The sequence below is a fragment of the Petaurus breviceps genome, unplaced genomic scaffold (assembly GCF_028583685.1).
Source record: "Petaurus breviceps papuanus isolate PSGF00001 unplaced genomic scaffold, PetGlider_PUasm1.0 90895, whole genome shotgun sequence".
Lineage (NCBI taxonomy): Eukaryota > Metazoa > Chordata > Mammalia > Diprotodontia > Petauridae > Petaurus > Petaurus breviceps.
Genome location: NW_027187372.1, coordinates 25213064 through 25224825, shown reverse-complemented (window position 1 = coordinate 25224825; position 11762 = coordinate 25213064). Strand labels below are relative to the sequence as shown.

At 39.7% G+C, this 11762-nt stretch overlaps 1 protein-coding gene across 2 annotated transcripts; it reads left to right on the top strand.

Moving 5' to 3' along the window:
• Window positions 1–5592: 5592 nt before the first annotated feature.
• Window positions 5593–11229, top strand: ZNF281 (zinc finger protein 281). Of its 2 annotated transcripts, none has more exons than XM_069074506.1 (2): window positions 5593–5693; window positions 5947–11229. In XM_069074506.1, exon 2 carries the CDS (start codon window positions 5961–5963, stop codon window positions 8745–8747), a length of 2787 nt encoding a protein of 928 aa, XP_068930607.1. In that variant the 5' UTR covers window positions 5593–5693; window positions 5947–5960; the 3' UTR covers window positions 8748–11229. The 2 variants fall into 2 exon arrangements, with proteins under 2 accessions (XP_068930607.1, XP_068930608.1); XM_069074507.1 differs by having other exon boundaries at window positions 5607–5693; window positions 5943–11229.
• The last annotated feature ends 533 nt before the right edge of the window (window positions 11230–11762 follow it).

Genomic DNA, 11762 nt, shown 5'->3' with positions numbered 1-11762 from the left:
TTGATAGTTTTACTGTGGTTGCAGCACTGGAAATTTGGTACCACTATAAATGGTGGCACCAATTATGCATAGCAATATTCCTGTGGATGGAAGGGGAAAAAGTTGATACCTGTGTAACAACTGAAGAATCTTTCATCTCTGCAGATATTTCAGAAATAAGTGGGATATTTTTGATGATTAGTCTTCAACAGGACAGAATGTTGGAGTAAGGAGTTCCAGAAATTTCTGTGCCAGTTGAGGATTGGCAGTTGGTTCCTTCCAGCTGTTCCTAACAGGGTTCTCTCTGCAGGAATTGAAAAATGGCTCATAGTTATGAATTAGTAAGAAGCCTAGGATTTTTATCCAACAGTTTGTTTTGTCACTTTTTTTTCTTTTCAGAATCTGAAGGGATAGGAAATAGGATGTAAATTAATAACAAAAGACATAAATATTTTTAAAATTATGTCTATATGATGCCCAAACATCAGTTGAATAAATCAAATAACTGGTGAGTTTGGTGAAAAAAATCAAAGTGATAATTTTTTGTCATATAAGACTTCAAACCTAGTTGTATTGAATTTTTCACTGTCTATGTTGGCATCATGTAGATAACCTGAGGGAAGTGGAGGCATGCACTCCTTGCAGTAATTTTAAGCTTCAGACTTCACAGTTCTCAGGCAGAAACTTACTTGTTGGTAACTAGGCCTACTCATGTTCTTATGTTGTACATATGTTGAAGAAAAAGAGGAGAAGAAGAGAATAGGACACTGCTTAGATATGATTTCTTTCCCCTCAGTTAAACTGACAAATTTCAACTTTTTTTTTGGAAAGGGGGGCATATGGCTATTTATTTTATATTAATTGAAAGTTCAAAAAATAGCACATCTATACATATGTTTGCCATAAAGAAGTTGAATATAATAAAATGTAAAAATAATTATTAGACAATGGTGAATCACTAGTAACTGTACATATGAATGACATAAACTATCAGGCTACCAGATATTTTAAAAAATGTACTTTTATCTTATTTGGTTTGCTTTCTGCTTTGTTTTCCTCCTAGATGTGGGTCTCACGTTAAGAAAATATGAATTTACAAGACAAACAAATTAGGGGATTATGCATGTAACCAATCTTTTTTTTTTTTTCAAAAGAGTAACTGAAGATGTTATCTGGACAGTAAGGCTCCTTAATATTTATTACATGTGCTATATGACTATGTGACCCAATTTGCAGAAATTTAACTTAACATAAGAACTCACCTTTTATCTATACAAAGGTAAATTATACTCTTAAATGGGATTCAGAATTGAGTAATTTATCCTTAATATGGTTCTACAACTGAATAGAGTTTGAAATTATCTGAATTGGAGCTTCATACCATCACATTTAAATAACTGAGAAAACCCCAGAATTATCTAGAATAGAAAGAAATACTAGTCAGTAATATAATGGCCCATAAAACAAAATTAATTCAGTTCAGTTTGTGCTGTATAAATCTGTTCTGTTTCTTTGAAAGGGTTGTTTTCCTTTGAAATTATGCTAAGGATGATATATACACCCACATAGCATAATGGCTATGAGTAAGCATGTGCTTTTTAAAATCTACTACTGAAATGGTAAGGTTCAATAATTCATATAATCTCTTAAAAGTTTTTCATTATTTGGTCAGGTGCTATAGTACTTTTAATGTTTTCATTATTATGGAGAAGAGCAAGAAAAAGAAGAAAGAGGGTTGGTATTGTCAGATCTGGAATTATATTACAAAGCAATAATTATCAAAACTATATGGTACTAAATAAAAAATAGGAAAGTATATTAGAAGTACAGATTAGATAAGTAAACACATAAAGACATTGAGTTTTCAGTAAACCTAAGAACATAAACAATTGTAGAAGGGACTCAGTATTTGATAATAACTACTGGGAAAACTAGAAAGCAATTTAGTGAAAATAAATTTAGAGAAGCATCTTATAGCATAGAATGATATACTGGGAAGCTAACTCAATTATGAATCAGAGAATCTGAGCTTGAATCCCAGCTCTACCATCTATGTGACCTTGGTCAAGTCACTTAACCTGGCCTCAGTTTCCTTATGTATAAAAATGAACAGTGTAAACTAGAGGATAATTCCCTTTCAGGTTACAAATCTATTACCCAATGAGTACAAATAAAAAAGTCAACTTATACCAGAGAGAGACAGACAGACAGACAGACAGACAGAGACAGAGAACAGAAGGTTATGCTATTCACAGTTATGGGTAAGGCAAAAATTCACAAACAGATATAGGATCAAGAAGATTATAAAAGTCAAAATAGACCATTTTGTTACATAAAGTGCTTTTGCATCAATAAAATGTAAGCAACTAGAATAAGAAGAAAAGTTGTGGAAAGGGAAAAAAAAACCTTTGCATTAAACATTTCTGTTAAAAATGTGATGTTCAAAGTCTATGTGAGAATTGATCAATACAAATTAATAAGAAATTATGAGTTTTGTTTTTTAACTGGTCTTTTTTTGTGATCTTTTGTGCATCATTTGTAATAAGAACTCCAGAGATAAAAATCAAATATAGAAATGTTACTTCAGGGCTCCTCTACCTTTTAATATAAATCTAAGTTTAGTTAGCAAATGTAGATAGAGTACTTTCTGAAATGTCATCACGATTCACTATTTCCTTAATTTTAAGCATTTATTACAGATTTTAATTATGACTGCCTATCTAATCATTATCACATTAGTGCTTAATGTTTTGCTTCCCATTGTCAAAAGAAAAGACACATGTAAAGAAAGATGGGCACTAATGAGACCATTAGTAATTGCCATGTATTTTCTGTGGAAAATTGAGAATTTAGTATTCTAATTTCTAATGAGATTTTATGTTTAGGCATGATTGACCAAAACTTTCCTTTATGACATTTGCAGTGAACTAAATATTCTATTTGCAGTGAACTAAATATAAAATAAATATTATGTGGAGAAGTGTCAAATACAGGGTTAAGTAGTATATGTCTTAATAGATTTCAAGCTTTTTAAAACACAGAAAAGTAGCAAAATTTCACAATAGCTAATCATTTGAAAATTAATTTAAATGTTAGCATCTTTATTATCCTATTTTTTTCCTATAAGACATTTTACATTTTAATAAAAGATTATCTGAGATGGCTTACATACCTACTGTGACTAAATTTTTAATGGTATTTAGAAATACTAATAGTTTGCTAATGATTCTAAAATTATTTGGGTGACATTTCTGAGTTCATCTTTAATTCATTGAGCAAAGATTATTCAGAAGCAAACATAAGAATTTTTCTAATTAATAAGCTCCACTATTGGTGACATCTTTTCCTATTCCTAAAGAGGTGAATAGCACAAAATGCCATAGGCAAAATGCAATCCCATGTTATCAAATAAATGTTCAAGGTACAGCTTATAATGTTGAAAAATAGAAAAATAAATTGACCTTGATGAAGTGTGTCTTCTTTTGTCTGTTCCCAGGAAAGTTTATTTCAGGTATTTCTACTGCTGAAATGATTAGAGTTAACAGCTTTTCCCCTCCATTTTATTTTACAGGGTCTCTTCATCTTCCTGATATATGGGGTGTACAACACAGAGGTAAGTCTGCTTGGAGTATCTCAAGGCTGACAGAGTGAATGAGAGAAATGACAGGTTTCTTATCTTGATAACTGAGGGACAAAGTTGGCTTTCCATATGAGTGTCCTACTGCCCTTCATGCTTGGACTAGCTTATATGCATCCCAGCTTACCATTAAACATAGACACCCTGAATAAAGGGACAGACTCATTTCTCATAGGCATTGACTAATATTTTACTGCTGTTTTAAGTTTTCGAATTTCCAGTCTTTCTTTTAACACTTAGCTACACTTGACTGTATTAAAGTTTTACAATTCAAGAGACAGAACTTTGCCATTTATAGTTACACACAATTAGGGACTAATTTTTCTTAACTATAAAACATTATGTAGAATATAATGTTTCATCAAAATTGGTTTCTTTTTATGAATCATCTTTAATACTTAAAAAAAATATTTGTAAATATTTGAGGCCAAATAAGTGAGGCCTATGGGTATTTATTCATAATTCCATTACACCAGCATAGCAGCTTTGGTGTTAGAGACTATGATTCCCAGCTGTGACACTTAATAGTTGTATGAGCCTGGACAAGTCCTTTCATCTTTCTAGGTCTTAGTTTTCTCATCAGTAAAATTTGCTTAATAATGTTACCTACCTCACACAGTGGTTGTGAGGAAAAGGTTTTGCACACCATACCATAAACTGCTATATAAACATGAACTACAGCTCACGGATAAAATACTAGAAAAAAGTAGAAAAGAAAATCGTCTTCTTTTATTTTCATATTCAGAAAATATACCATAGAAGGTATGTCATTACAGTTCTAGCCTGGCAAACCAAGAAACATGTATTTCACACCTACTATGTGCCAGGCATCTGTGCAAAGCACTGGTGCTTTATGTATGTAATCCAAAAGAAAAAATGCAGCTTCAGATGACTGCATACTCAATTATCAATTCAATTCAATCAGCATTTATTAAGCGCCAGGCACAGCAGATGCAGAAAGAGGCAAAAGACAACCCCTGCCCTCAAGGAGCTTACAGCAAGGTGTGCACCTAGCACACAGGGGCTCGATAAGTGTTTGTGGGGTTGAGTTGTTCGGTTTCGGTTTGGGAGATTCCTTTAAGGAACAAGAATGAGCACTCTTCCTACACTCCTCAGGATACCGGCTGGCTTGGAAGAAGGGATGGGGGTGGGGTGGGGGACTGAAGAATGACATCAGTGGTCTTCCAGAGGTGGTAAGTGGCTTGGTAGCCGCTGCAGTTTCCAAAAAAGAAAAGTGTCTGTGAGATAACAGGACAAATAGGCTCATTAGTAAAGCCTACAAAGGAATGTGGGCATTTAAATAACGTTTAATGATGATGAAGTGCATGTGGGCGTGTGTTTTATAGGGCGGCTGAACTCGGATTGCAAGTGGTTTCCTTTTTGAGTAGCCTTCAGGTAGGTTGGCAGTAAGACAGCAGCCTATTTTTGGCAAAGGTACCCCGATTACGTTTTCAAAATAAGCCACTCCCACGACAGCAAATGAACCGGGTCCAAGAGATCACGAACTAACGCAGGGGTGAATGGACTTGGTGACGGCAGGGCGACTGCGGGGGGTGGGGGCGGTGTCTGAAGGGGGTGCTCTCGTCTAATCTGACCGGATAGGTGCCCCTGTGCTCCCCACTTCACCTCTCTTCCCTGCCCCGTTTGCCTCCTTCCTTTGCCCGGGCGCCCTCTTTCTTCCTGCCAAGGCAGCCCTGGTGACTCCAATCCCAAGTCCTCGTCCCTTCTGGCCCTGACAGGTTGCACGTCTAAAGGCCCGGGCCTCCTTCCCCCTTGCCTTAGAGCAGGCCAAACCCGCCGGTCACCTCACAAGTCCCCGCCCCACAAGCCCCACACGAGTCGGCCCCAACCCTCGGGCCCAACCGCCCGAATGATTGACAGGCCGGCCGGGCGGAAGCTGTTGCGCAGGCGCCCTGGCTCCCCAGAGCTCCCCTCCGGCCGGGTCGAGTAGTTCCCAGCAGACCCCGCGCCGCGCCTGCGCAGTTCCAGGGAGGCTTTTAATTCCATTGTGGAGAGGACTCGGCGTTATTTTTATTAACTGGAGGCGACGGCGGCTGCGGTGGCGGCGGCGGGACCCGTAAGTGCTGCTGCTGGGGGCCGGGGAGGGGGGAGGGGGGAGGCCCGGGGTAGGGCCGCCGTACCATGAGCACTGGGGCCGGAGGCGGCCGGGGATAAGCGCCGGGCGCGTTGCGGTCTGGGCGGCGGCGGCGGCGGCGGCGGCGGCAGCGGCGGCGGCGGCGGGGTCTGAGCGCCGCGGTGGTCCCGGCCCCGGGGCCCGGTTCCTCCTCCTTCCCTCCCTTCTCCTCCCTTTTCCTCCTCTCCTCAGCCAGGCCTCCTCCGGGGTATGAAAGTCGGCAGCGGGTTCCTGAGTAGCGGCGGCGGCGGCAGCGGTAGCAGCAGCAGTAGCGGCGGCAGCGGCGGCGGCAGCAGCGGCGGCGGCAGCAGCAGCAGCAGCAGTAGCAGTAGCGGCGGCGGCAGCGGCGGCGGCAGCAGGAGGGCGGAGATGGAACCCACCTTCCCCCCGAGTATGGTCATGTTCAACCACCGGCTCCCCCCGGTCACCAGCTTCACCCGGGCGGCAGTGGGGGCCGCCCCTCCCCCGCAGTGCGTGTTATCCTCCTCCTCTTCCTCCTCCTCATCCTCCTCCTCCTCGACCTCCTCCTCCTCCTCTTCTTCCTCGGCCTCCAACTCCGCAGCCCCGGCCGCCGAGCCTCCCCCGCCTCCTCCTCCTGCCCCGGACATGACTTTCAAGAAGGAGCCCGCGGCGCCGGCCGCGGCCTACCCCCCGCAGAGGAACTCCTGGGGCTTTCTGCAGTCCCTGGTGAGCATCAAACAAGAGAAGCCCACGGAGCCGGAGGAGCAGCAGCATCACCACCACCACCACCACTACGGAGGCCTGTTCGCAGGGGCGGAGGAGAGAGCTCCCGGCCTAGGAGGCGGGGAGGGGGGGAGCCACGGCGTCATCCAGGATCTGAGCCTTCTGCACCAGCACGGCCAGCACCCGCCCCCCCAGCACCACCGAGACGTGCTGCTGAGCAGCAGCAGGACAGATGACCACCACGGCAGCGAGGAGCCAAAGCAGGACACTAGCGTGAAAAAGGCAAAGAGGCCAAAGCCAGAATCTCAGGGAATCAAAGCCAAGCGGAAGCCCAGCGCTTCTTCCAAGCCTTCTCTGGTTGGAGATGGAGAAGGTGCCATTCTTTCCCCAAGTCAGAAACCTCACATCTGTGAACACTGTAGCGCTGCTTTCAGGAGCTCCTACCACCTGCGCAGACATGTCCTCATTCACACAGGAGAGAGACCTTTCCAGTGCAGCCAGTGTAGCATGGGTTTCATTCAGAAGTATCTGCTGCAAAGACATGAGAAAATCCATAGTAGAGAGAAGCCATTTGGGTGTGATCAATGCAGCATGAAGTTCATTCAAAAGTACCATATGGAGAGACACAAGAGGACACATAGTGGAGAAAAGCCATACAAATGTGATACTTGTCAACAGTATTTTTCAAGGACTGATAGATTGTTGAAGCACAGGCGCACATGTGGTGAAGCCATAGCTAAAGGAGCAGCTAGTGCAGAACCTGGGTCATCAAACCATAACAGTATGGGTAACCTGACTGTGTTGTCTCAGGGAAATACAAGTTCTTCAAGGAGAAAAAATAAGTCAAAGAGTTTATCCATTGAAAACAAGGAACACAAGACTGGTAAAGCAAATGAATCACAAATTGCAAATAATATCAACATGCAAAGTTATACAGTAGAAATTCCTATTGTGTCTTCCAGTGGTGGCATAATTGGCGCTGGTATTGATGAATTACAAAAAAGGGTGCCAAAGTTGGTCTTCAAAAAAGGAAGCAGAAAAAATACAGACAAAAACTACCTTAATTTTGTGTCACCATTACCAGATATAGTTGGACAGAAATCACTGTCAGGGAAACCAAGTGGTTCTCTTGGCATAGTGTCCAATAGTAGCGTGGAGGCCATTAGTCTTCTCCAGGGTGCAGGTGGCAAGCAAGGCCAGCTAAGTAGCAACTATGATGATGCCATGCAGTTTTCAAAGAAGAGAAGATACTTACAAACTGCCAGCGGTAACAGTGCCTTTTCTATAAACGTTGGACACATGGCCTCCCAACAGTCTGTCATCCAGTCTGCAGGCGTGAGCGTTATGGACAACGAAGCGCCATTATCACTTATTGATTCCTCATCTCTAAACACTGAGATCAAGTCTTGTCATGACAAGTCTGGAATCCCTGATGAAGTCTTACAGAGCCTTTTGGACCAGTACTCCAGTAAATCTGAGGGGCAGAAAGAGGATCCTTTCAATATAACAGAACAACGAGTTGATTTACACCCCTCAGGAGAACATTCAGACATGGTTCAAGAGGAAAATTTGAGCCCAGGCAACCAGACACCTTCAAATGACAAAGCAAACATGTTGCAAGGATATTCCAAATACATCCAGCAAGCTTTTGAAAGATCAGCCAATAGCACTGGTTTTGCATTTGGACCCAGTTTCCAGTTTGTTAGTCTGTCTTCAACTCTCCACAACCACACTTTATTTCCAGATAAACAAATATACACTACATCGCCCCTGGAGTGTGGTTTCAGCCAATCTGTTACCTCAGTGTTGCCAACTACATTGCCAAAGCCTCCTTTTGGGATGTTGCTTGGATCTCAACCAGGTTTTTATTTATCTGCTTTGGAGGCCACCCATCAGCAGCTGACTCCATCACAGGAGCTGGATGATCTGATAGATCCGCAGAAAAACTTAGAGACTTCATCAAGCTACCAGTCTACATCTCAGAAATTGACTAGCCAGAAGGAACAGAAAAACTTAGAGTCCTCCACAAGCTTTCAGATTCCATCTCAGGAGTTAACTAGCCAGATAGATCCTCAGAAGGACATAGAGCCTAGAACAACGTATCAAATTGAGAACTTTGCACAGGCATTTGGTTCTCAGTTTAAGTCGGGCAGCAGGGTGCCAATGACCTTTATCACTAACTCTAATGGAGAAGTGGACCATAGAGTAAGGACTTCAGTGTCAGATTTCTCAGGGTATACAAATATGATGTCTGATGTAAGTGAGCCATGTAGTACAAGAGTAAAGACACCAACCAGCCAAAGTTACAGGTAAGGTCCCAAGTGTGACCAGGCTGGGGGTCTTACAGTGTAATTTTGTTTTATTTTGAGAACACTGCCATTGGAATGTTTCTACATGATCCTATTAAGAATAATGTAACATGCCCTTTCAATGCAACTTTTCATATTTAGTTTATTTTGTTAGTGTGATTTTAGCTCTGTTTGTATTATGATTTTTAATCAAAATCAATAGATTAAAAATAGTTTGACATTCAAAGTGACAATGTTTAGCAATCAAATTTACATGTATAGATTGTCAGGGAATAGCCCAAAAGTTTTAAATGCAAAAAAAAAAAACCTACAAAAAAATTTTGTTCCTAGGATTAAGGTTTATTCTAATTGCTTTACTCTCAGGAAAGTGTAATAACGCATGGGAATTCTATACATTATCACTGTATTGGAATATCCAACTTGCAGATAGAAGAATGATAAAAACATTTCAACATTTAAGTAAGGGATCTAAAACATTTCAAATTGCTATCTCTATCTGGGCTGATCCAAAATTCTGAGATGTTGGCTACCTATATTTTGTTGCAGCTTTTCAAATGTACTCTGATCTTCCAAACCACATTCATTCCAGACTGGTAGAACAAATATTCTTGGATCTTTGATCAAAGCCTGGAATGATAGCTTTAACTATAAAGAAGAATGAAAAGCGCCCTCCCCTCATCCCAACTATAACAAGGCTGTAATTCCATTAAGAGATTCTAGTGACATCAAAAATAAATTGAAACCCAAGTGGTTGGTTCATATTATAAGAACCATAAGATGGTATTATGTAATTCATATAAATTTTGGGGATGCATTTATTATACATGGTTTAAAACATTTTCTCTTCCACTTGTCTTCTAGTATATCACACACCTCTCTTATGTTTTGTCCTTGTTCTCAACCCTGTTCTTCAAGGTTCTTGAACCTTCCCTCCTTGTTCCCTTCTCCCTATCTTGACAGTTTGAATTTTTAAATGATTTACATTCCAAACATAATTCATTATGTACTTTTTATATGTCTTATGGCATCAAATAGTCAACAGTAGTGTAAATGCCCTTCCCCACCATTTGTAGATCCAATACAAGTTTCCATGTATGATAATATCCTAACCCCACTTACTCACAGCTCTGTGTAATAAGGTTGTAATTTTGTCTGGTGGCTTAACCAATGAGAAATGAGCTCAGTATTTCCTAATGACATCAGAACCTCTGTGAAATTGCAGCCTTTCCTGTACTTTCTGGAGTACATGAGTCAGTATTGTACACGGATCTTGTGAAGTTAATGGAAACTTGCTAGGAACGCTAATGGCCATTCGAAGCTACTGATAGGCGGTGGCGCTGCTCTAAACCACTTTTTAGCAAATGTATTTTTTTCTGATTACATTTTTTATTGTACTTTGATGTTTATGCTCATGAGTTTTTTATGTACTTTTGGTGATGTTTCAGTCCTATGTACTCTTCTGACGTCAGAAAAGTACCACTGGTTGTTTGCAGTCTTATTGTGTAATCAGCCTATTACAGGCTTCCATGTATAATAAAGTAATTAACATTGTGCAAGTGTACAACACTTCTGTTAGGAAAGCAGTATTTGAAAAATAAGAAATTATTTAAAAAATGTTTCAGAATACCAGTTAATTTTTCTTCCCCACTTCCCCTTCCTTAGTCTGCTTTCACCAACTGAAGTCACCTGTTTGCCAATGCAAGGTTCTTAGAGAATTTGTTTAATCCTCTAAATTCACTATACTAACATGAGTCTATATTTCTTATTACAGTTGAGTGCAGTAAGTTCTTCTATTTAGGTACAGAGTGCAAGCTGTAATCAAGGGATGGAGAGGACCTTTACCACTGTATCTCTTAAGCTGTATAATTTTTCTCAAATTTTTTTGTTTTATACAGGTTTTGAATTTCTTTTAACTTTGTGTGTACTGAATATTGCATATGTACTATTCTGATTTGTTTGCTCTAGCTTAATACCAATAAAAAATCCTGTTAATCACAAAATTGAGGAAAGGAGATATCACTTAATACCAAGTCATACTTTTCAGATTTCCTATTAACTAAATTCCATAGCAGTTTTGGGACTTGTGCTTTTTAAAATTCAGTACACTTATTGTGTTAAGCATAGATACTTTGCATCCAAGTTTATTGTAATTGGAAATCAGTTTGAACATTTTCATTTTTATTAGTGTTTTAGCTATGCACAATATTGTGAAACCATACAAATTACATATTTTGTAAATTAAAATTGTTTTTTCTTGAAATTTTTGAGTTGGCTATCATAGATGCTATTCCAGGTAGATTATGTTCTAAGTCTTAAAGTAAGAGACTTTGTTTTAGTTTCCAACTTTTGATCCTAAGTGCTTTCTTTAAAACATTATAATAAAGTAATAGCATTGGAAAAAACTGAGAACATATATAATAGTGGAAAAGAATTAATGTTAAGTATAGATAAAAATTTCATAGTTGGAGAAGTTAAAGAGAGAAAAATCCTAAACTCTAGAAATAAGTAAAGGAACCTAGAGCATGTTATTATCAAGTTAGTGTTAAGAAAGCTTTTTAGGTATGGAATAAATCTAAATAAGTGAACTTGGAATGAATAATGATAAACATATACAGCTTTAAGTGTGGAGAGAAATTAAGCTCTTATAAATAAAATAGCATTATGAATGATGAAAATTGTATATGGAAGTTTGATGGACAAAATGAGTAATTTGGTGGGAAATAGGATAGATCCATGATGGAAGCTTTATATTTTCAGCATGAATATTACATATTATACATAAGCAAATGTTTAAAGGGTGTCATTTTAAACTTCTAGACAGCAGCTCAGCAGTAGACCAAGGGCCCCTCAAACATTAGGAAATGTAAATGTTTTGTTCTCTTGTTTAGGTAGGACTTATGTCCTGGGTTTGGTCATTTCTTTGGAAAGAGGTCTTCAGATGAGCAGAAATCTAGGAAGGGAATCCCTACATCTATGAAACTTAGTTCTTCATATATATTTTGTGTAGTGGAAAAACTTT

Excerpts from the sequence above, each read along its gene's own strand:
- ZNF281 (XM_069074506.1), top strand. The coding sequence starts at position 5,961 with ATGAAAGTCGGCAGCGGGTTCCTGAGTAGCGGCGGCGGCGGCAGCGGT.